The sequence below is a fragment of the Myiozetetes cayanensis genome, unplaced genomic scaffold, assembly GCF_022539395.1.
Source record: "Myiozetetes cayanensis isolate MyiCay16 unplaced genomic scaffold, myiCay2020 scf16, whole genome shotgun sequence".
NCBI classification, from domain to species: domain Eukaryota; kingdom Metazoa; phylum Chordata; class Aves; order Passeriformes; family Tyrannidae; genus Myiozetetes; species Myiozetetes cayanensis.
Window position 1 is genome coordinate 514,535 of NW_026087270.1, and position 26,061 is coordinate 540,595.

General features: G+C 40.2%; 1 protein-coding gene and 1 long non-coding RNA gene across 3 annotated transcripts in view; one reads left to right on the forward strand and one right to left on the reverse strand.

The window, feature by feature from the left end:
- LOC126637798 (uncharacterized) overlaps positions 1-26,061 on the forward strand; it is a 185,103-nt gene that overhangs the window by 23,697 nt on the left and 135,345 nt on the right. The window lies entirely within an intron of this gene.
- The window catches only part of CHST8 (carbohydrate sulfotransferase 8), a 169,539-nt gene continuing 145,815 nt past the window's right edge, over positions 2,338-26,061 (reverse strand). For both annotated transcript variants that reach the window (XM_050311273.1, XM_050311272.1), the window contains exons 3-4: positions 6,072-6,109; positions 2,338-3,751 (exon numbers count right to left, since the gene is read on the reverse strand). In XM_050311273.1, coding sequence (XP_050167230.1) covers positions 2,603-3,751; positions 6,072-6,109 — 1,187 coding nt within the window. In that variant the 3' untranslated portion in view covers positions 2,338-2,602. The remainder of the gene's footprint in view (positions 3,752-6,071; positions 6,110-26,061) is intronic.

A 26,061-nucleotide genomic window follows, 5' to 3' on the forward strand; every position in this document is an offset into this window, starting at 1 on the left:
AAATCATTGAGCAGCTTTTGTTTAAAGAATGCTTGTTACCCTAGACAAAATAAACCCCTGTCAGAGTCTTCATTTGTCATTAAAAATGTTATTTCCTTGTTGCTCTCTTTTATTGTAAAATAATTGAAATAGATATAGAGGGGGCAGTGGTAGGAAAAGTATCAGTCTGATACAATCAGAAGTGCAACTTTGCTGGTATTTCTTTTCTACTCATGCAATGAACTCTTACTGCTGTGTAAATGTACCAACAAAGTCTTTCAGATGTAAATGTGACCTTGTGACTCTATGAATTTCTGTGTATGTGTAAATTAAGGTGAAAAGGAACTGGGGTGAGCGGGGAGGAGGAAGGAGAGTCAGGTCTTCGATGTGAATCTGGCTGAAGGATTAAGTTCCTCAATCCTGCCCTCAGAGCACTGTAAAACCAGCAGGGCTCTGAATGCAAATGATGCCCAGCTTTTCTCTGGTTGCCTCACAGAGCAAACCTACGAGTCTGCTTGCTCCCTTTGGCTGTAATGGTGCTGCAAAAAGGTGAGTTGAGATTCTTCTCCCCGTGGAAGTTCACCTGCTGACTGGAATGAGCTCAGCACTGGTCTGCAGGAGAAGGGATAGCACTCTGTGCCCTGGTACAATGACCCTGAGAAAAGCTCTGAGGGTACAGTATCCATTATATCCTTTCCTTGTGTTGGTGACTGATTTCTGTAACTACAGGCCATCAATTTATCAACTAGAATATCATCAGTTCTTGGAGCACTTAATATCATTAAATGCTAAGGATGGTTTAACTTAAATTCCTAGTGGTGGTCTTGACTATACCTCCTCATCCCCCAGTAAATCCCACCCCTCTGTTTGGACTAGAAGTGATTCATGTGCCTTGTTTTACCCTGGATACTCCTGACTGTGACCTGTTGGGTGAGGCAACAACCCCCAGACTGTTACTGCTGGTCTGAGCTGCACCAGCAGAAATAGAACTTTGAATAAAAAGGCTGTTTTGAAGTCATGGGAGCAGATCAACAGGCCTGTGAGTGGGTGGGTAGGTGGTTAACTGCTGCAGCAGTGAGGAGAAGGGTAACTAGTTTCATGGAACACTGTAATTTCAACAATACCTTTCTAATGCAACCAATATTTCTCTGAACAACATTGGAAAGGGTGATGTCAGACATGACATGTGAAGTATTTGTCAGTAAAGGTTTCACTACAAAGTATTTTGAAACAGGTTTTTCCCTATTAAAATTTTTAAACCCCCAAAATACATTGGATGTTTCTGGGTAAACTCTGGTGCCAATGCATGAAACATCTGTATGAGGATCTGACCCTGGAAACGTGAAACAATTGAAGCAAGTGTTGTTTCTTAGGTGTTTATGTTTGTGCAGTGCCTGTTGTGGTGGAATTCTTGGTTATGAAATACAAACTCTAGAAATTACTGGGGAGCCCAGGTTTGGCATTGTGGTAGAGTTTGATCCTTGTTCCGGTATGTCCAGTTTAAATGTCATCCTGTCAGGTGGATAAATGACATGTGAGCAAGGATTCTGGATACAGAATGTGTGAACATTTACAGAACTAGTGGAAGATCAAGTATTTGATTCTCCCAAGACATTCTGCTAGAGATGAGAGAAAGCCTTCTCAAATATAGAAAATGAACAACTGAACTGAAACACCTGGAAAATTTTTTGTATGTTCAGTCAGATCTAATTGTTACTAAAATAAGCAAGTGCAAAGTGTTTCCAGCAATGAAAAGAACTACCCTGTTGGGCAGGAAGTGGCATTTATTCTTGCTTGTTATTATGAGGCAAAGATTTGATATTCCTGGTGACTATGAAGATTAAACCAGAGATTTATGTTAATGCAAAGGATTAAAAGAATTTTAATAACACTTATAAAGATGCAAATGTTCGCCTGCATTTTATCTTTTTGCAGATGAATGTGCCATAAGGGAAATATTGAAGGAGGAGAACACATCCTCACTCCAAATTGCCACATCTGGTTTAATACTGCTCTCACATGGTCATTAAGTATTAGCTGTTTGCACCAGTGTGTTTTTGAACAGTGGGAGTGTGATTAGGCTTTTCCCCCCTAACTAACTTATGAGTATCAGGAAATAGGAATCAACATCCAGCTTCAAACACATGGTGCCTGTTTAGTGTATGGCTGCATGCCTTGCAGATTTCAATGAACTGTAAATATTACTTAGTGTATTTTTTTCCTTGCTACTCCCTCACTTTCAGACTTGTTTTCTATCCAGCAAAGGGCTTGAAATACTGGCTCCACTGTGGGATTGCCAGCTGTGTTACCCTGGTTTGAAACTGTCCTCCCAGTGCAAACACAGGCCACACCAGCATGGAAAATTCTGTGCTTTATTTGGGCACCCTAACATATTATACATATATGTACATACATTTTGTATGGAGAAATTATAGAAAAAATATGATCTGAAAAAGGAGGCAATTAAGGTGAAGGTGTAAACAACTGTTTATGTTCTATTTTGGGTATTTTTCCTGCTCTTCAACCAATTGTTCACTAACAGATAAGTGTATATAAACAGAAACCACCTGGATTTGTTATACAATTCAACTGATGTGACTGTGGAAACGTCCCAACTCTCAAATCAGTATAAGTCTTCAAAGGGTTTTGAGTAGTTAAACATCAAGTAATCCATATAGTAGAAGTCGTAGCTTTGTTGTCGTTGGGAAGGAGAGAGCTGTGCAAAATACTGCTGTGTGATTTTAGTGGTAGTTCTTTCTTCACTGGAGTGCCGATCTTTGAACTTGGGGAAAGTCAAATTCTGTGGAGCACCAATTAAATGCAAGAAAAAGTTTGCATCTTCTTCCATGCTCTCAAATTTCCCCACGAAGTCGTAGTCTATTAAACACGGGCTGCAAAGCCTGTTGACGTGATCCCAGTGTATATCCATACCCACTGGCCTATGGACATCCAAGAGGTACTGAATGAACTCCTTAAACTTGACTCCAGAGCCTGTCCTTAATGCTTCCTTGGTGGCATTGAGCCGGTACCTGGAAATGATGGCTTTTCCAAACACCGGGTGGTAGTAGTTGTTCGGATGTTCAAACTTGTCCCGAAATGCAGATACCAGCTTTTCGAAAGGCTCACGGATAAACAGCATCTTTGTGTAAGTGTTGAGCCTGTGGTAAATTCCCTTGTGATCAAACCCATCCAGCCTTTTTAAGTAGTTCCCGTAGTGCACTGTGTTGTGCTGTATATCTTTCGTGGAAGAAGCCAGGCCATTAAGCACCATGAGCACCCGTTTCCAGTTTGAGCAGCCAGCTTTTGGTACCTCGCAGTATAAAACTCTGTATTTATCTTCTACAAATATCCTAGAAACATGATAAGGAGTGATTATTCTTCTGTTATTACTCTTGTATTTTGAACAAGTTTCCCTCATAATCCGCTTCCTTTCTCCTTGGATCTGATAGAGGCTTTTCCACTTGTTGTTGTTTCTGTCCTCAGATTTAAGTGTGGGCAGGTTGAGAACGGAGCCGTTCATGGAAATCAGAATTGGGCTCTTTTTAATTATAAACCTCCTCCTGCGTTTATGGAGCCTGATGGAATCAGTTTCTTCACCTTTCTGTTGATCTTTCATAGCAAACATGATGCTGCTTTGCCTTCTGTCTGTGCTTTGAAGCTTAGTGGGCACACTTTCAGATGGCTCTAATGAATCGCTCTGCCTTACTGGTGCTGCTCCATCTGCAGTGTTTTTCCTTAATCTTCCATCCTGGTTAGTGCTGGAAACACAGTCCTGATGAGGAAAAAGAGATTAAAGATGTTAGTAAATGAGGGACTGTCACCATTAACAGCTTGCAACAACTTCATGTGGATCTTTTATACACCCTGAGTTCAGCAGGATTGTACAACAAAATGCATTGCCACAAACCCTCAGCACTGTGCCTGCAGTGTGGTAAGGGCTCTTCTCTTGTCACCTTGTTCTGTGCTTATATGAAATTCAAAGATTGAGAATAACCTGAACTGGTAATTTCCAGTTCAGAATTGAATTCAACTGTGTTTTAGGTGGTGCACTCAGACTTTGACAGATACTTTTGTCTTAGACAAGTTGTCCTTGAAATTTCTACAAAAGGTATCTGAGTATTTTGAGGACTTGTTTAGTTCTTCCAGGCTGCCCCTGTTGCCACACAAATCAAAGGGTTGGTTTGTTTGTTTGTGTCTGTGTTTCCCACCCTGACCCCCCACTTCAGTATTTCATCTCTGCAGTGAAGGCAGTTTTGTGCAGAGTGAAGCCTGACAGGGAGGAGAGGAGGTTTGTAGGGTTGGTAAGGTGGGGTGAGGATGTAGAAGGAGGAAAAGTAGGCAGAGGGAAGCAGAAAGGACTGCAGTGAGAACGTGGAGGCTTGGCAGGCAGGCAGTGGGTTTTGTGGGGGCACCCCACAGGGAGGGACATGAGCCTGGGAGCAGAACGGTTGAGACTGGATAAGAAGCAGGAAGGGGTGGGAATGAATCTTGGCTGGGATTAGGTGAGTGAAAGCTGAGCAAGTAAAGCAGGTCTATGGATAAGGGTTTCTGGGACCTGCTCTTTTTCATTAGGGGGATCTTGCTGGTTAATACTTCTTTGGCTTAAAGCCCAGATGTGCTCCATTACTTTCTGCTTCTCAAAGCAGCTGAATTAAATCCTGTCTAGTCTGTGCCTCTAAGACTAAAATTAGGTTCTGGACACTGTTTAAGTACATGTCATCCCTGTGTTGAGGACACCTGGGAGTAGAATGGCATATGAACCACCAGGGAGTATTTCAAGAGAGGAGCAGATGTAGTTACAGAATGCTTATTGCTGACCCAAAGTACTTAGCGGTTAATTAGAGGTTTTATAAATTTAAATTTTTGATTTTCAGTCTTTATTTTTTCCCAAAGTATTTAAAACTGGCTTAAAAAAAGATATTTTGCAAATTTTAAGGTGTACAGTATGGGGATTAGAAGGGTCATGCTCTTTCAAGGTGGCAGATTAAATCTTAATCAATTTTACAAGTCTTAGTTGGCCAAAAAAGCCAATGTTATAGGTAACAAAGCCTGTGCTGTCATGGAGGTTATATCTTGTCACATTCTTGTTTAAGGGGCAGACAATAGACAAGCCTCAGAAAAGAGGTTCAATGCTCATTACAAAAAGCACTGGTGACAAAAGAAAACAAATCAAAATGTATTATTTTGTTGTGACTTGCTTAAATTGATAACTTATACAAAACTCAAGCACAACAGATCAGTATTAAACACAAGTTTTAGGGTACTGTTGCAGAATTCGGGTTTCTAATGCTGGCTGCCCTGGTGGTGAAGGTGGTATGTGATGTGCAGACATGATAATTTGTCATGCCAGACACTATTCAGTTGTTGGGAGTGATTGTTGTACTCTGCCCTGATCTTCGGACATTGTTTCTGGCAGTCAAAGTGCACGTGCTTGTAAATCCCAGATCTATTTCTAAGTATTACCCTTTGCAGAGTGGTTGTAATTCAACCCCACGTTTACTCATGACACAGCTGATGTTTCAAGCTTATCAAATTCAGGCTTCCTAGAAATGTGGAGCTTTGATGATGGTGAACCTGGAGTTTTTGGAAACTCCAGTGCCATGATTTGAATGTCCTCCGTGGGAAGGCCAGGCTGGAGCTGCACAGATGGAGTGGAGTCGATCACATCCCACTGACTGAGCACTTGGGGAAGAACTGGCAGCTGCACAGTTTTCCTCTGCCCTTTAACTGTGAAATTGTGGCAGCTGTTCAGTGCTGACAGCCACTAGATGGGGGAATTTCACCAGGATTCTTCATGAGCCTCTCAGGATGTTCATTTGATCAGTGCCATTTAATAAAGAATATTATTATATGCAAAGTTTACAGTATCTTTTAGCAATATTCAGCCTAGGGAAAAAAATATAAAACTGAAGTTGTGTAGCTTATCAAATTCATATTTGAAAAGGAAAATTTGCATTTCATGGGAAAGCTTTTGATGCATCTTTCCTTTTCAGTGCTTAATCTCTGGTGTAATGGCCTTATCTGAGGCATCTCTACCTACTCCATACTTGGAATATGGATACAATTTTCCTTATGTACTTCTGAAAACTTACTTTTTTTGGTTGCTGGAATCCCATGTTATATTTTATCCCTAAACAAAGAAAGAAAGTAAAGTAATTATTTAGAAATAAAAAAACCCAGTAGTTTCTTTTTCTGCTAGACTGATACCAGGGTGTCCTCTGGTAGCTGAAAGGAAAACAGGAACAAGTTTTGTTAATGCAATGATAAACAGACCAATGGTGAACCATAATTGATGTATAATTCATAGTAACATTACTCCTTGGAAGGCCTCTTTATTTACAGATGTCATAAAAATTGTGAAATGCAGTGAATGTCTCTGTGTCCCTCTTACAGATGGTGAGACTGAGATGGAGAAAAGCGATTACTAAACCCCAGGTCAAAGGCCAGTTGCAGAACAAGAAAGCCATGATTCCAGGTTAGAGCCCTAAAAAAGGGCTGTTCTTTGTGTATTTGCCAAAAGTAAATGTGTGGTTTCTCCCCCTGCAACTCTGGAGGGTGTGGTGATTAATCACAGTGGCATGGAGCACTCTCCTCTGCTGTGAAACCACAGCAGCACACGGTGGAGTTGTGTACAGTGTTTGCAGACTTTTGGAGAGACAAACAATACAGAATTGTGTTCTGTCTAATCTTCTGGCTTTCACAGTGATGTTTACCTGAAAATAGAATAATAAAGATGTGAAAATCCTAGATGGCAGCTTTAGCAGGTGTGTAGGATCTCTTTACTGCTCCTAACCTCTGCTAAGTATAACTTGATAATACAGGAATGCATCAAGGAAAACACAACCTAATTATGAAATTTGTTTGGGGCTTTTCAGCTGATAAAACTGTTATCATCACTGTCACTGTTGCTTGAAAACCTCAGTTTAATTAGTCTACATGGTGAATCCACAGCCTTTTGGACTTGTTATAGGTAAAGGTAACAAGTCTAGGATGAAGTGAAAGCACCACTGGGATGGCTCAGTCCCCTTAGGTTGATTTTTGTGGTACTAGGAGAGCTCTCAGAAACACCTTGCAGGACAGTTCACATTGCACCTTACTGCACTTAAAGCAGCTTAGGTGATCAGTCATACTTGGTCTTTTAAATCAGATCTACAGACTGGTATTTGTAGTAGCGACTAAGTAAAATTGCTGTGGTGTGGGATATTGTGATTCTATGCCTACTAGAAGTAAAGGGCATGTTATTTTTGCTTTATCAGAAATGAGTTCTAGACATCTTGCAGAAGGAGTCTTTGGCCTTCTCCTGGCTGCTTCCCAGAAGTGTTCAGCTGCAGATTAAAGTAGGAAGGTATATACTAAATAGAAACAGAGCTGGTCTATAGCATCCTCCTGTGGGCTCTGGAGGATTCAAACTGATTCTTTTGCACCAGACTTTAGGAGATGTTACTGAGCTGTTGTCCAGTTCCTGATGTGATCAGTGAAAAAGCCCACATTTATTCTTCTGTTGTGTAATATGTCACAGAGCAATGCAGGACAGGAAACTGCTGTCCAAAAAACCCATCAAAACCTGAGCACAGCACTCTGAAAGCATTGATATTGGAGCATGGGTGATCTGTTTATACCATGAGAATATTATATTTTCCAGCAGATGTAACCCCTTCTGTCCTGCTAACCCTAAGGGCCTAATTTTAAGCCATTTGAGCTGCTTGATCTTTGCTCTAAGGCATCATTAATTCACTGGAGTAGTTGCTTAACTCATAAGATGGGGAAGTTCCACAATTCTGTTCCCTTTCCAAAAGCATTTTGAGCTTTTTGCAGTTGGAAACAGAAACAGGTGGGGAAAGACTTTTGGTCACTTATCAGAAAACAGCAAGTACCTTGGATGGAATCAGTTGCAAATACTGGAGCACTTGCTGTGTCCAAATTGTACCATGAAAGTTAGGATTAGTTTTTTTCAGTTGTGGTCATTTGTCCTGACTTTAGGGAAGCTGTGATACCTTGTAGCAAACCCACACACTTTGTGCAATTAATGTTAAATTTGGTATGTTCCTGACTAAGAACTGTTAAAAAATCCCACAAAACTGCAAAGAGCAGGCACGACACCCAGCTATTTTGTGGTTAATTTTGACTAATTATGTTTTTGTAATAGTGTTTCACAGAGGTAATTATTTTGAGAGATGAATACTTTCTACTGATATGCACTGCTTTAAAAAAAATTAAAAAGAAATGCTAGTAGGAGATGAGTAACTATTTAAAAAGATATTTTCTCATTTACTGGCTTTAAGATGTAATCAGAACAATAATTCGTGCTTAATGTAAATGTTTGGGGAAGCACTTGCCAATCTCTCCAATGTTTTCTGAATTTGTGACATCTAAATTTGGCTTCTTTTAGCTGTCTTTCTCATGATACAGTCTGTCACTTCAGATTTGAATCTACATGAAAAAACCCTCTGAAGTGTAGTGAACTTGGGGAAGTTAGATTGCACAGATCTACTGTATTAATCAAAATCTAAATTTAATGTTATACTACATCTTTTCTATCCATGTTTCTTACCACAATGCTATTGCCAAAATGGGAATATTTTTGGCCTTAAATTAACCATTGGTTTCTGCTGCACCCAGCTGAAGGCACTGATTCATAAATGTTTGATGCCAGACATGAGCATGACCAACATCTCAGGGCTGCTCAAAGACAGAGAGAAGAGCTGAGGGACAGAATTGTTCTGTCAGTTGTGTGTCATTTACACTGATTTTCATGGTGTTCTTTTCTCCTCCTCTTGTGTGACCATGATTTTCCAGACCTGTGCCTGGCCTGTATTTTATATCTGCTTTTGTTTCTCATGAAATATGAGCTTTCTCATGAAATATGAGCTCCATCCAGTCCTACCATGCAGTGAAACCCACTGTGAGCTTTTCTTTCTTTTTTTCCTTTTCCAAATGCTACTAGAAACACAATAAAATGGCCTTTATCTTCCCTGTGTAATGTTATTTAGTTTTACCTCTCTGCCTTCTCCTGTCTCGGCTTCAAGACCTAATTTTGTTTTGCCTCTGGTGTTTTTCTCTGTTTTGAGACTCAACTACAGCTGAAATATTTTTTAATAAAAATGATAACTTCAGGTCTGCATCTGCAACTCATCCCTTACTGGGCTTCTGTACACAGTGTACACTTGTTTGCTCCATCTGAATGGATTTGTGAAACGTCCTCTGGAAGGGCTCTTTCTGTCATTTCATGTGTCAATTGTCCCATCCACACACGCCCCAGTGTTAGGTCTTTACTCAGAGACAACAACAAGGACTTAACTGCAGAATTAGTAATAGGGCAGTACTCAGAATTCTGACAAGCATGAAAAAAGTCTAGTTTGAAAAGGATTTCCCCCAAAAAACTGGTCAGATAATTCTTTTCCAGGTGTTTTTTGGTTGTTTGTTTGGTTGGTTTGGTTTGGGTTTTGTTTGTTTGTTTGGTTTGTTTTGGGTTTTTTTTTGGTGTAATTTAAAATGATCTCTTAGCTTGTTCAGTATAAATGACATGCCCACATCTGGTCATCTGATCCTAACTTACTCGTGTCCACTTGTTTACACATTTGAATTAAATTACTCATTAAAGAAACTTATTTATTTTAAAGGTTGCTACCTTGTATAAAGGGTTTGGTTTTACTTACATTTTAAATGCAGATGTAATGTACACATTTGGAACACTTTTGAAATATATGAACCTCTAAAATGAAAGCATTTTCTAAAAAAAATTGAGGCCTTACTAATAGCACAGACTTTACATGTGTGTATGTTTTAATTATATGATACTTACATATCCTTTTTCTAACTTAAATTTGTAGTTTATTTCATTAGGAAAAATGCTATCAAAAGTTCCATCAAAGCCAGTATCTCATTTTAATACAGATGAATTAATGAGGCCAAGTAAAGAAGGGTTAGCAAAGCAGTAGCACATCTGAAACTGTGCATCAGGAGAGAAGCAAAGCTGTCCAGTGAATGTGTATAATCTGATTTCTCCCCAGTGAGGCTGTGGGTGTGTGGTGTCACCTCCCACAGCTGGATAAACTCCTACAGGGAATGCTTTGCTTAAGTGATACACGGCCGAGGCCTTGCCAAAGGCAGGTTTGAGGGTTATTTCCTCTGCAGAGAGCAGAGAAGATGGAATGTTTCTGTGGCTACTCCCCAGGCTCCAAAGTAGCCCTCTGGAGCTCTGAGTAGTTAAGCGTGACTCTCTGATAAAGAGCTTCTTTCCCCCTCTATTTTGGGAAGGCGTAAGAAGTTTGCCAAGCTGCCAAGGATTGGAATTTTTATTCTCTTTGAGCCTCCTTTCATGGGTGAGTTCCTTTTGTAAATCAGGTAACACATTCTTCCTGAGTTCTTAGCTTTTTGTTTCAATCCTACCATTGCCAAGCCTGCGATTTCTAATAGTTACAATGCAATCTATTTGAGGAAGTTTGAACTCTGACTCGTGGCTTCTTCTAAAGCAGTTGTGCTGGAGCACTTCCCAGGAAGATAGCCTCGTTTTCCCCTCTCCTGTGCTCGCATTGTGCTAACACACAATTGCTTCCTATTGATCCTGTGCTTTTCAATCCAAGTCAGCTTCAGAGGGGCAGACTTTGGAGCTCAGTGAAGCCATGGGTGTCATCCCTAAACCAGGCAAATCTGTGGTTCCACCCTGCCACAGGCAGCAGGCACTGCAGCCTCGTGCTGCTGCACTGGTGTCGTGGGGTGCCTGTGATGGTGGCAGCTTGTGTGCACTTCAGTTGATTAAAACACCATTACTCTGGCTTTTTGTAACTGAAATGACTTTCCATCTTAATGAAGCAAGGGAGTCTCTGGACAGAAGTACTGTGTATGGGGAAGGCAGTGCAATTCTGAAGGGCACACCCTGGAAATAATTAAAAACATTCGGTTCATCCACCAGTTTGAACAAGAAAAATTATAAATCGGGGAGCCAAAGTAGAGATCAGTACACACATGAAGTGACTTTTAATGTTTGCCACTCAAGGACTTTCATACTGTCAAAAACTTGGTATTCCCAGTTGGTTTGTGGTCCCAGGAGCCAATCCTGTGAGTTTGGGATGGAGCAGAATTGCACAGAGCCATCATTCTGCAGTACAGTGCTGTGGCTGCTGCCATGGTGTCACTGCTTCCCCCTTGATTCCCCAATTAACTCCCCTGTAGCCAATGCTCTTGGTGCAGTATCCCTGGTGGCATTTTAACTCAGGCCATCCTTCATACATGGCTTTCTTTGCCTTTTCCAGTAAAGGATTTTTGGAGTAAAAGATCAGAGTATGGAGCTGAATTCTCATTATTTCTAAATAGGGGTGCCACCTGAGTATAGTGTTTATACCTACACTGTGTTTCTCAGACAAAATACCCAAGCTGTCTTCCTGCTGTTGTTTCCCCCTCATAAATGCTTTGTATCTTGTGGACAACTTGCCTTATGCCTGTGTTGCTGTACATTTGTGTTCTGTACTAGTCAGAAATACCATCTCCTGAAACCTCTGTTTATTTTTCTGTTATTCTAAGTGCAGCTTCATGTGAGAAATAGTGGTTTTGATATTTTGATATTTTGATACTTTGCAAATTTTTGATTCATCAAGGTGAAACCAACGAGAGAAACAGAAACTCCTTTTGAATCTAAATCCAATTAAAGTGTTGCTGTGTCATCCTGGTAAATCCTATGTAGCTGCAGTGATGTTGGTAGCTGAGTATTGTCTGCAACTGTGGAGTTGGTTTTGTCCAGAACATTATAAATTTACATCCAGACTTTGTGAAGAGGCTTTCTGTTATCTGTCCTCTACTGTGTTGTTGAGATTGGAAGTTGTTTGAAGACTAGATTATTTTATTAATTGGAATTTGGAAACCCTGATACTTCTTTGACTTGCAACATGCTAATGGCACAAGTTTATGAACCCTTAGAGAAAAACACATACTACAATGTTTTTTTTTCCAAAAGATCTGATGTTCTACTATATGCTGAATTCACCTCCTTGTCTAAATAATCCTGTGACTTAACTTGGGCTGTTTCTGTGGTACCTGATAAAGGAAAGGGTCCCTTTGTATTCAGGCTTAATTGAAAGAACAGGAAGAGCTGTTTATGAATTTATTATGAGGAAGGTATGAGTACTTGTTTACTTTGTCTTCTTTGCTATTTAGCCTTACTAATTAGAACTTGCCATTTTCTGACTTTATAGAATTCTTATCGAATATAAATTAAGAAGGCGGAAAAGTCAAGCCTGTGCATTCCCCATTCCTTCCGTGGACCTATCCCTGGGAATACTGTTAATTAGCTTCATTAGCTTTCAGGCACTGTCAGCAGTTACTTGCAATTTCTACTTAATACCTTTCAGTTATTCTTCATTCTCATATTTAATATTTGCATATCGCCTTCGTAGCGTGACTTTGGCAAGGACATTACACTTTTTCAGGTTTATTAAAAAGTAAAAGCTCAGGTTTAAAATATAGCACTGCATTTATATTTAGTAGCCTGTGAGAACTGATTCAGGTAACCAGAGGAGTTTCAGTGAATTTCAAGCAAGCACTTAATGTAATTTGACTTTATGTATCTAGTTAGAATAGCTCACCTAGAACCCCAGAAATGTTTCAGGACATTGTGCAAGTAGGACATGAAAACTTCAGTGCTCTTTCTATTGGAGGGGAGACAAAATAATACAGGTAGAATTTTGGGCTGCTTTCATGTCACTCTGTAGAGATGTTTCTTTGGGAAAGAAAGCACAAATGGAGAGAGAGAAGGCTGCAGGCAAAATTTAAAAGGTAGATCTACACAGACATGCCCCTGAGTGCTGAAGTTCACTGCTTTGATAGATTGACTGCAGATCAAATGACACAGATGTGTATCCAAATGTTGTATATTGTTATGTTACAATCAATTACCTGGAACTGATAGAGTTTCCTGTTCTCCTGTTCTCAGTTTATTATTGACAAATCTTCTTAGTATAAGAGATCAATATGGATCATTAAAAAAAAAGAGTAATGCCTACAACCCAGCTACAAAACGTGGTGCAGAAGGGGTGATAAGTGGGCAGACTTTGATTCATGACCTGTGAGAAACAAGCAGTTCTTGGAAAGTGAGGTGTAAGAGGCTGAGCTCTTTGCCAGGCCTTTTATTCCTGAGCTACTGAAGAGCGGTGGTGATTTGCTGTTAGTCATTTCTCACTGGCTCTACTCTGCTTCTTTGTGGAGGGTTTTCTGTTTCTTGTTAAGGAGCTCACCTGTACTCCTTCAGCCAAATTTTAGTGACTGATGGGTAGAACAATTTGCTTGCATAAAAATAGTGTTTTGAATTGAATTTCATATCAGTAAGAAAAAGGGGGAAATGGCTCTGCTCAAAAACTGAGTGCTAACAAGGATTCAGGTGACATTATGTGGTACCCAGGACTTGTCCTGAGCTGCCAACCCAGGTGGGAAGAGTCAAAGTGCTTGTCTAGAGTTCTAGTGAGCTTGATATTTTTCAAAGGTAAGTGCAGGCCATTTTAAGATGTTCTCAAACTTCTGGAACTCAGAATTTCTCCATCAGTGGCAGCTTTATATTCGTGTTTTCTCCTTGGCTATATAAATGACAATGAAAAGTGGCAATGGGTCACTGGAAAGTCTAAAATGAACCTGGAAAGCCTAAAATGAATATGCCTTGCTGAGGGCACTTAATGCTTCACATGGTGTGTGTCTGTCTGGTAGGTTCAGGTTGTTTATAGGACATATGGATTGATTTAACAAAGAGCATGTGACCATTGTCAGACAATTCATCAGGAGTGGGATTTGGAGGACATTTGCTCTATCCACTGCTGCTCACAACTCTTATCATTAGGAACTGGGCATCCCAGGGTCTGATCCATCTGCAGCTTGCTATTGGCATTGGAGGGAGGCCTTTGGTGCCTCTCCCCCTACACACTTCCCAGCACAGCTCTTCATCTCCCTTCTAGCATTATTTTTCTACCCCCAGCTGACTGCAAATCCTTTAGAGTTCAGGGAGCACCGGGAGCTGCTGCTGAAGGAAATGGCTTTCCTCTCTCCACAGCCCTCTGTGGGAACTGATGACTGTTTCTGCATCTTCACACCTGGATGAGCTACACTGGTCATCTAAAGGGGTCATACCTGCTATGGCAGGGAGAAAAATCAGGTATTCTCCATCTGCTCACTGTTCCCTGTTTCCTACAGCTCCTCCTTCTTCTGCTGCAGGAGCCAGAGGGCTCTGGTGTAGCTGCCTCTCTCTGTCACCCTGAACCATCAGTGGTACCCGAAGTGAGGATCCCTCTGCCACTGCCACTTTATGGGCACACCTGCATTTTTCACTCACACATAATAGCACTTGCTCACTTTTCTAGTACCCCAGTGTAGATTGGTGCATCAGCCCAAGGAGGGGCTGCATAAACCGAGAGATGGAATTGTTTGCATCTACCTTGACAATCCAAATTTGGGATACAGTTGCTATGACAATTGAATCATCTGGTTTTGTAAGTCAGTGCATACAAACAGTGAGTAACCAATTGCTGAATATGGTTAGCTAGGAATTGAACTTTTATTTAGCTGGTACAAGTGTGTGAATGTGCCTGATTTCACTGATAGCTTTTCTATGGCAATTGTTGTTCAGAGCATTTCAATATAACCATGATTCACTCAGTACCTTGCATACAGTTATATACAATTTACTCTCTGTTATGTACTGGCTAAAGGAGGTCTGATAAAATCTGCCCCTCAATTTCAGTCTTCAGAGACAGGGTCTGACAGGTGGAGCTATTTCCTGACCACACCACTGACTGGATGTGTGGCTTACACAGTGGAATTCAGTGTTGTCACTTGTTTTGCTGCCTCTGCTCCAGTGCTGATTAAACCCCAGGACTGCAGAAAATTGTGCCAATACAGGCCTTTACCTGTCTGGCTCTTTGTTTCATGTGGGATGCAACTCTTGCTTCAGATGTGGACTCCTTGCTGAGCTACTTTAAATCTTGTTGAGTTTTAGCTGAGGATGCAGGTTATACTCTATGTGTAAACACCTACTTTTAAATTAGAGTAGCATGTGTATCTCTACTAGATAGCCTCTAAGTCTCAGGCTTTTGTGTTTATCTGAGCTGCTTATTAATAAAGATTTTACCAGTGACAAGTCAATTAATTTCAGTCTTTATTTCCACTTTCGATGTTATGTTAAACATAACATGACTTCATAACAATGAAGTCATCACTTCATTGTAACTGCCGGTGTCTGCTACATGTAAAGTGAATAGGGTTCATCAGAAACAAACCTTTTATTATTTGCAAATGCCATTTGGTGGTCTTCTCATGGTCTTACAGTTCATCCATTGGGGGAGAAAGAAAAGAATTTATATTTTAACTCCACTGAGTTCCCTACTGTTCTATTACTCATTGTTCAGAAATAGAATATTTAAACCTTTGAACTCCACTGTCTGAAGACTTGCTACTCTGAGAATTGGAAGCATGGTTTTAAAAACCTCTTTATTACAGTATTAGAACTGCAGCTTCTATTTAAGCAATAGTTATTTATGACTATATAGCACCGTTTTTTCAACTATGAAAAATTCGGCATTTACTTCAGTGGGTACAGGATCAGCTCCTTAGTGAGCAAGTAGTGACACATGATCAGTTTTTACAAGTGATGGTAAACTGCTCTTCTCATCTCTTTACTCATCTGCACCTTCTCACTGTACTCTTCCCAGATAGCACTGGGCAGTTAGTGCTGCTCCACTGAAACCACATCTTTTGAAAATTGGTGTGGGCTTGCAAAAAGCAAATTCCTTCCTGTTAAATTTTATTTAAGCAAAATATTGCATCAAATTTTCAGTGACTTTTTAAAATTTCTGCAAGACCTTTACTAAAGAAAAGTAAGTATGTGCTAAAAAATGCTTGGAATAAAGTTTTGGTCACGCTTTTTCATTTCTTTGTGTCTCTGCCTCAAGAAAAACTAAAGCCATCAGGAACATGCATGGAAAAGAATATCACTACTTCACAAACTCTCTGTTTTCCAACCTTTTCTCCTTGCATAAAAAGGGACAGCATTTATAAAACTGTCATAAAGCCCTGTAGGAAAAAACTGTAATTATCCAAAAAGTGAAGATGTCAAAAAACATAAGGACTAAGTCAGAAATAAAAATGTTTTGCATCTTTCTTTAGAATGAATTTAAATGTCTCTGTTTCCTCATGCAAATCCAGCTTTGCTGCTTTTTACCCCTTTTAGATTTTCTTATTTTCTTTTTCTTCTGAAGGCGACTCAGGGCCTTCTGGCAGGAGTTGTGTTTATGCTTTTCAAGCAGTCTCAGATTCTGTTTTCACAGATGCTCAAAACTTTCCTTGGTGAAGCTGAAATGAACTCAGACTTGCAGAGGCACAGCACATGCAATTTCAGATAGCTTTTCTCTACTTTTTGCTATACAGGACAAAAAGATTCCATTTATTTGGAGAAAATGCATAGTAGCACAGCCTCGAATCCCTTCCCATAACTCCTTGTGCATTTGGTTTGCTTGGACAAAAATGAAATCCTTCAGAGCAAATTCCTCAGAGAATCTCTCATGCCAATTACTCAGAGGAACTCGAGAAACCTGCGTTTTCACTTGCATGTTTTCTGTGTGGTGCAGGGCTGATAATCCTATAAGAAGATCTTACATTAATAAAATAGAATAATTTAAACTATAGTAAGCTTGATCTGATCTTAGTTCACTACCTCTTAAGTGGAGCTATGGATTCAAATTTTGCTTATAAACAAATGAGCCTCTCAACTGACATAATTTTCCCTTTTTTTCCCCATTAAGGAAAGTGGTAATTGCCAATCTGCTGACAGCAAGTGCTAGGAGAAGCAGTGTGAGTGATTTCCTTGGTGACTGTCAAGATTCTTCAGACCAGGCTTTCAAACTACATTTGTAATAAAAGAAATACACTGTGGGAAAGTTTGGCAGTGTGTTCTTCAGCCAGTTTGTGTCTTGCTGAGGTACTGAGCTGGTACTCAGTTCCAGTCTGGTAGTGGGCTATTAGCCTGGGGAGCTTGCTGAAAGACTTAAATGATTCATTGCATTCTTTATTTTCACAGAGAAGCTGTAATATCCTAAAAGTTTAGATATAGGACCTCTGGTATAGAGCCAGAATGCATTTTTGCAACACTGGGTCCTCAAGAGATCTTTTCTGTAGGGCCTAATTTCGTACTTTATAATGGTGTGTTCCATGAGAAAACCACTCTGTCAAATCACAGGTCAGCAGATATTGTCTTGAAGTGAATTAATAGAAGAAAAATTTTCAAGTAATCTACTGTCAGTAACTGGCTGTGTGTGGGTCAGGTAGTTTCACAGATTGTTACTGTGCTGGCTTTGGCTGGGATGGAGTTAATTTTCTCCAGAGTAGCTGCTCTGGGGCTGTGTTTTGGATTTGTGCTGGAAATAGTGTGGATAACATAGGGATGTTTTCTTAGTGCCGAGCAGGGATTACACAAGGTGGAGGCCTCTTCTGTCCCTCACCCCCACCACGCAGTAGGCTGGGGGTGCACAAGGGTTTGGGAGGGGACACAGCCAGGACAGGTGGCCCCAAGTGACCCAGGGGATATTCCACAGCACAAGGCATCGTGCTCAGTATATAAAGCTGGGGGAACAAGGAGGAGGAGGGGGGATGTCTGGAGTGATGACATTTGTCTTCCTAAGTAACCATGAGCACCTGATGGGGCCGTGCTGAACACCTGCTGCCCATGGAAAGGGGGATGAATTCCTTGTTTTGCTCTGTGTCTGACTGTGTGTCTGCGTGTGTGGCTTTTGCTCTGCTGTTAAACTGCCTTCATCTTTTACTCTTCTGGTTCTCTCCCCAGTCCCACGGTGGGGAGGCTGGAAAGTGAGGGATCCTCTGTGTGATGCTTGGCTGCTGGCTGGGGTTAAACCATAACAGTTACTTAATGTAGGCAACACTCACCTTTTGTGTTGCTGATGACGTTTTAAATGCGCTTAATTTTCCAGAGTTTGCAATGTGGGAGGTTTCAAAGCCCACGTAACATAAAGTTATGAGCTTGACTTGGTGTGCAGGCTTGGGTTCATCACTCCCTCTCTGCCTCTGTGTCCCCAGCTATAAAACAGGGAGAATGTGCCCTCCTCAGAGTAGTGCAGTGCATGTTACCTGATTAACCAAGAACACAAGGGGTTGGTGCTCTGTAAACATTATAATAGCGGCCTCCTTAATTCAGAATTAAATTGCTGATCACAAGTAGTGCTTTTGAACAAATAATTTTTTTTCCCCCTAACTTCTGCACAAAAGGATTTTGTGGCACAACCATTTAGTGTCACCTTGTTTATCTTGGAATTTCTTCCAGATTCTGCCCGTGTTTGTATGTTAATGTTGATGGACATATTGTTGGCACAGACATTTTCCCAGTGCTCTTACTGTGCATGCTCCTTTGATGGGAGAGATTTTCAAATATTATCCAGTTGTTTGGCCTCACATTCTATCCTCAGAGTGTCACAGGGAATAACTAATGTACAGAATAGAAATATTCCTTGTGAAAGTTAAATTTGTGTATATATGAACCACTTGTGTGATTTCTAGGTGGGGGCTTGTAAATTTTGTTTGTTTCTACAGAGTATTTCAAACTAATTTGGATGTGGATAGGATATGTGGCTATTATATCAAGTAGTTTTAATGTTCTTTTGAAATATTACTTTCTGGTTATATTTTCAAAATCTGCATAATTAGCACTGTTTAAAGTAAGCGTGTTCCTGTAAATTTTAGTTATGATTTCACCTTTGTCAGTAAAATAATGCCAAGAAATTCCTCCCTGTTATATTAAGACTACAGAGATTTAAAACTAGCTGTAGTATCTCTGTGTAAAGCACAGTCTCTCTGAGCCCTCCAAAAGGAATGAGTCTGTTTTACTGCTTTGCACAAATCCTCCCTTATTCTCAGGGTTCTCTTTCTTCTCTGTCAACACCCTAAAGGCATCACAATAGCCAAAATGAATTTATGCAAACATCTTAAGAGAAAAGAAGTGCCTATTAGGATTTCTAATGTCTTGAATGTTTTTCTGCCTTCCCTTAGCTGTACGTGGCTTTGTTTAAGCAATAAACTTATAAATAATTAGAAATCCAGATTGGGATTTCTTTTGCCTTAAATCTACACAGGGACTGAGGAACCCTGATTCACTTGTTATTGAATTAGAGAATTATTGAATGCTAAACTAAAGTAATACAAAACCCCTGGGTCAGGTGAAGAATGCCATTTGTTTTAATGGGATCTAATTATATTCATCTATATTTAATGTTTTCCTTAATACAAATAAATATCCAGACATTCATGACATGTGAAATGCTGCTACTAGTTCAAAAACATTGAATAAAAATTTCCTCCTTCTATACCTTTATTGAAACTGAGAGACATAATAATGAACACATCATATCCTATAGTTTTATAGGAATACTGTGATTTCATTCCAAGTAAAAGTTATCTTAAATGAAATAAAAGTCCGTGTAGTGTTTCAGACAGGAAGTTGCAGCACTAAGAAACCACATCTTGTTAAACATAATTTAATAAGAGCAGAAAATATTTTAGTTGATTTTTATTGTCCAAAATCAGAGGTAAAAGTAGATAAGGCACACTTAGGGCAAAAAGCACAACGTGGAAATTGTAATGTCTTTCTCTCTCTCTCTCTCTCTCTAGCTGAAGATAGAGAAACACATGAAAGACTTTTGGTTTTGAGATTTCGTATTAAAAAAAGATATTCTTGTAGAACCTTATGGAGTTCATAACTGGGTTATGCAGTGAAAGCTAAAGCAGCCAGGTTTTCACGTGGCTCGAGCACCCCGGCTCTCACCAGCGCTGGTGACGCTGCAGAGCAGCAGGGCCGTGGGGACGTCAGGCTTGGAACACTCCTGTCATGGGCCGTTAGTTTTCCACTGATCTTTACAAGAACTGTAGAATCGTTTAGGTTGGAAAAGTCCTTTGCAATCACTGAGTCCAACCATTAACCCACCACTGCCATCCCACCACTAACCACGTCCTTAACTGCCCGTCCTTTAAATACCTCCCTGAAATCCGCAAGCCTGTAACTCTTTTAAAAAGCGTGTAATTGGATAGATATTGAAAGGAAAATCCCGATGATGGCTCTACAAAACCAATAAAACTGCCTTTATGAGCCTTTATGGAAGTTTTTATTGCTCAGAGGGTCTTAGTCTCGGCAGGCAGCGAACCACATTTAGACACTTCAGACCTGTTTCTCACAGTCATCTCCAGAAAGCTGTTGCCCCAGCACTTACAGCACTTCACTCCTGTGAACATATTTATTTTCTCTTCTAAATTTCTGCCCAGTGAAGTCAAAATACAAAATGTTAAACATATGTACCTGCTCTTAAGTGTTGCTATCAAGTGAAGAGGTCAGTGATGTCTCCTGGAAAAGGAACAAGTTTCTTTGTTTCCAGTACTACAGTAGCTAAGACAGTAAACATTAATTTTCATTAAGCACTTTGCTATAAATCTCAGTTTAATATCTGTTTCAGATGTTCTAGATAAATCCTTAACCTTTCAGTTGTTCTCTCTTGTAATCTTGTATCACTGATGAATCTTGGCAGTGACAAATGGCACTGTTAGACCCTGAAACTACTTCTATTCATGTTCTTCCTCTTGTCTTTTCTTTAGAGGGAGGGGAAAGGGACAGGCCAGGGAGGACTGTTTGAATACTAATGCCCATGAACAGCATCCTTCTTTTCTTTATTTTCCTCCCCTTCCTCAAACTCTGAGCCCGACTGCAAAAACTAGAAGTTGCTTTCTTAAAAAGAAATGAAGTAATTGGTACATTGAATGGTAGAAAGAATTTGCTTGCCTTGGTAGCAAATTAAGCAATGTTAGATATCACTTAGTGATTCACAGCGTTCCAGATCCCTTAGTTCCACCAACAAAGCCTGTAAAATTCTGAAGTAGGTAGACTGTCTCCTAAAGAAGGAACTACCACCTGTCAGTGAGATCACCTGCAATGAGATTATGTATTTTTGCAATAAATTGTCTGAGAGCAGAGCCAGTACAAATGAAAAAGTGATGCACACCTTCTTCTAGCAACCAGAAACTCCAGAAATCTGCTCCTTTTTGTCACAGAGGTCCAGGACCTTTTACAGAGTTACCAGTTGTACTGTTGGACAGAGAACAGTTGTCCTACAGGAGGGAGTTAACAGATGTTGTGTAAGTGGCTCATTTGATTTGGAAGGGAATTCACTTGAACACTGAAACTTTTGGGTCAGCCCCAAATTTACCACCACCTGATGGGAAGATTTGCAGACAGGTACAATAAAAATTCAAATTTATGGATAGTGTTATTGCAGGTGTCAGAGTGCAAAGGCACAGGTAGTTAAGCAACAAACCTATCTTCCCAAGGACAAAATAAAAAACTTGCTGTACTGCTTTTTTCAGTTAAGATCCAGGTGAAAACCGGATTTTGATTCAAGATTAGAGTGTAACTTTTCATGAAATGAAAACACCACATTATTTTAGAAAACCCTCATTTTGAGAATATTCAATTTCTCTTACAGTGGTATTTTCTGCAATGTATTTTTTATGACTATCAGAAGCATCAATCATAACATGTTTAACCCCCCCCAATCAACCAATCCCTCCCTCACTTCATGCAATATGAAATGTTTTAATTTTAATTTTTAATCTTGTGTATTTTCTGTCACGAAGAAAACAGTGCAGACAACTTAAAAAACCAAAGTTAACGTCAACTCCTACGCAGTGTAACAATTTTGCAGTTAGCACTATTATTAAAGTGTCATGAAAGAGCATAAAACTGTTAGATATTAACACCTTTCTTTTTATGTTATCTGATAAGAAAATTTTTGGTTGGCATAATGGGAGGTAAATTTCACAACCTGGGTTTCATGTGAAAATTATCCCTTGTGCCTCGTCTGCTGCAGTGAGGAGAGGCGTGATGAGGTTTCTGGCCTGAGCAGGCTGAGCCCAGAGCTGTTTGCTCTGCAGATGGACCAGGGAGAGCTCGGGCCACTGCCCAGCACTGCCCCGTTAGCCACAGGAGCTCCCAGCTGGAGGGTCAGAGCTCACCTGGAGCAGAACAGCACAGGGACCTTTTTGGATTCTACATCACCCCAGGATGTTTTGAAATGGATGTGAAAGTCAGTGAAGAAAAAGGTACCACGGAACAGGGCAAAGAACAGGCTGTGCCTTCTGAAGAGAGACGTGCCTACAGCTCCAGGCATGTTTACAACAGCTGAGTTCACTCCAGACCTAAGACCTGGCTCAGCCCCTAAAGTTCCATGATACTACCAGCTCAAGCTTGTTTCAGGTTATTGGTTTAGTGGGAATAATCTTTCTTAACAAGCTCTCAAGGGTGCCACAGAACTGTATTAATATTAAGCAAAGAGCCTGGAAATTCTCCATCACAATGTGGAATATAAGAGGAAGGTTAAGGTTTTAATAGAACGCTTTTGCTTGTCACAAAAAAATTAATTAATTCTGTCCTGTCTCTTTGAACAACTGCAATGTTTTTTGTGCTATTTGTTAATATATTTAGATTAGATGCCAAAGTGAAAGCCTAAACACGCTGTCATCTTCAGACACACTCAGGCAATTAGAGTGCAGCTTGTGTTATTGTTTTATAATTCAAGCCTAGTGAAGTCATAAATTAAGAAGCTCATTAAATTTTCAATTGCATTAATAGGAAAATTCAACTTATTAAATTCTTTGGTAAGACCTAATAACAAACCATTGAAAAAGCACCTTTATTTTTTTTTTCTCTATCTTTGTTAATCCTCATCGCCCAGATGACCTTTAATGCAGGAAAAAGAAGGCGCAGGAACATAAACTGTAAAAGATCCTCTCTCTTGCATGGGGTTTAACACTGATCCCCTTTGTCACATTTTAAAGAACCTCTGAGCAGGTTCCATGGCTGCCAGCCCGCCCCATCAGTAGCTGCAGGGCTCTCAGCTGCAAGGTGCCAACATCTCCGTGCCCTGAGCCTGGCACGGCCTCGTTCTAGCAGCATTATCAAATAAAGACTGAGAACACTGGGGTTTTTTTGGCAATACATGGCTCAATTTGATGCTATGGGTTGAGCTATTTTAAAAAAGGAGGTGTTAAAAAGATCTCTGTTTTCGCTGCGATTGGAAATAGTAAGTGTGTGTATTTAATGAAGCTTGCAAATATGAAACTGCTCAGTGAGCTAAGCCTGTACTGGCAGAAATGGCTTCATATCCATTAAAGTCACAGTGACTGGATTCACAGTTGTGGTGAATTTCCTTACTTCATGAAGCTTTTTTTTTTTTTTTAACACCCAATTATGTCTATTTTTTCCACTGTGTGTATGTTCATGTTATAACAGTACAAGGAGTACAGAAAATCTTCCTTCATCTGGATAGGTGTTGTTGGTGTTTAAATTATTCAGTGGTTATCTGATTTATTGCCCAATTGTAGTGAGACAGAAATGATCATGAAGGAGGCTTGAAATGCTTTGCACACAGTACTCACTCTAGGCAAGCATATACACAGAAATAAAAATATTTGGCTGGATAATTAGAAGACTTCATTGTAAATGTGAATTTTTTATGACCAGTAAACTAACAAGCTTCCTGTTGCCTGTTACCGTACAAAAGAGTGGAAAAGCTGTCTTCCATGTCCAATCAGACCTACCCAAATCACATCTACGAGCTCTTTGCTCAATTAACTGCTCACTCTGGGCAAACAAATGCCACAGGGCAAAAATTAGTTCTGCATTTCTTCAGGCAATTCCAGGACATCTGTTTCTGAACTGTTTCCACAGGTGCACAAGTCCAACCTACTTCTCAGGGAATCCAGTAAATTCCTATGGACTTCAGGCTTTGTCATCAAGGACCCATCCAAGTTCCCCAGTCGTGTCTCACAACAGGACATTTGATCTTTTGCCTCACAAAGGTATCTGATATTTTCAGTATTAGCTCTTCCTCTTCCTTTTCCAAGGCATTTAGGTATCTAACTGCAGGGTCAGCTACATTTCTCTTTTTCCTTCTGTGAAAACTAGTGGGGGTTTTTTGTAGGAAAGAAGAGACTTCTTGGGGTGCAGGGAATGTGGAAGCAGAGCTGCAAGTGAAGGATGTCTGGGGTTTTTATAATTTAAACCTCTAATGATGCTGCTCTTTCTGTGAATGATTTCATGCCAATCAGTGCTCAGGGGTTTAATAACCCTGTAGAGCCAAGTCATAATCTGCTGTGTTCCTCAGCTAGGAAACTCAAAATATTGTGGGTCAGTGGGTCTGTTCATGCTTTTGTGAAGTGATTTTCCTCTACCTCTTCTTACAATACTATCACTGTGGGTAATGAAGTTGCCAGGAAAACAGGTCCTAAAGACCCTCTCAAAACATGAAGCAAAGTAAAATTAATCAGATCTTTCGTTTTGTTACATCAAGTCTCAAATTTTTTAGACTAAAATCATGGTACTTCTGAGTCTGACTCACGGTTTTTTTATTGCTCAAGATTGTCAATATGACACACGTGACATTTACATTTTTCTTTATTTTTTTCCCCTTTTTCTGCCCCCCCCCACTCCAGACACAGTCTAGCAGGCCTGACTCTGCATGGGTGCACTATATCATGCATTACCCCTAACCAGGGCTCATGGGAAAATCCAAATACAGGCTTCAGGGAGACTTCCATGCCTTCCTCATCTGTTTCAAATAAATTATACAAAGGTTAAAAAAACCAACCAAACAAACTGACCAAACCCCCAAACCAGCAAAAACCTCCAAATCAAAAAATCAAACCCCAAATAGAAAGAAACAGGCAAGCCATATCTCTGGGAACTGGTTTCCCTTTGTTCCTGTCCAGTCACAAAACCATGAGTCCATAATAACAAAGACCTCTCTTTGACCTGTGACATTCCTTATTCTCCCTCTCTTTATTGCTGTTTACTTTTAACTTGCCTCTGTTGAACTCAACCAGAAGCTTCCTAATAACTCTTCCCTTTCTCCTGTCACCAAAAGTTAATTAGTGAATGTGCTGACTTTCGCTGGGATCGAGTTAATTTTCTTCGCTGTTTCTTCATTTCAGTGTTTTCTTCAGCCTGTATGAGGATGTGTTTTGTGTGCTTGGCTCTTGCTTTACCTGTCAAAATGTCTTTATCTCAAATGTGACTTTTCTCAATTTTACTCTTCTGATCCTCTCCCTGGTCCCACCGTGGGTGTGGGAAGTGAACAATCCTGTGTGGGGCTCAGTTGTTGGCTGGGGTTAAATCACAACAGTGAAGTTTTTCTTCATTGAGAAAGTGGGGATCACCCCCCACCCCCCAAAGAAAAAACACCAAAACAAAGCGAAACAAAAGCCCAAACCAAGTCACCAACCAACCAAATCAAGTGACTAACTGAAATGAAGATGCTGCCTGCACAGTAGAGACTCTACAGAGATTCTCTGTTTAATCCAGTGTATTCTGACTTGCTCTAGGATTTTCTGTAATATTTGCAGTATCAAAGCCCTTTGTAGATCATTGTGAATTGTATAATGAGTGTTTTGCTTGACTTCCTGAAGTCTTTGGAGTGACAAGAAAGACTTCAAATGAGCTCTGACTGGGCTTTAATTACAAGGTATTTATTCCCAGAGCTTAAGACCGTACCACCCTCAAGACAGAGAAGTATATTTATGTATATATTAAAAGGTGTTGCATTCCTGACAATGAAGGTACTCACAGTAAGGAAATTCTGGTTGGTGGAACTTCTGTACGTTATTTCTCTCTTTCTGAAATGTGGAAGTTTACAAGCAAGGTTCTACCTCAGGCAGTGTTTTGTTGGGTTGGTGGTACCCGCAATGAAAGGACCTGCTCTTGTTCTGTTTTGAACCACTCAGTCCGTGGCCAGTTGTTCTTCCTGTTGGTACCTCCTACAATCCTTTTTGTACTTCCAGGCTTACAAGTATCACTTCTGTTCACTATTAATTGGAGGGGTGTAATAAAAAGTTGAGATGCAGCAAAGACCACCTGGCTCATGCTCACAGGAATAGGATTTCATAGAGAAGTGTGGAATTTCATGTGCAGATGGGATCTGCCTTGAAGATGTGCTTAAGCTTGTTTTGCCTAACCAGTGTCCTAACAAAAGCTGTTTTCTCTGGTTTGGTTTCAGCATTTATCTTTGA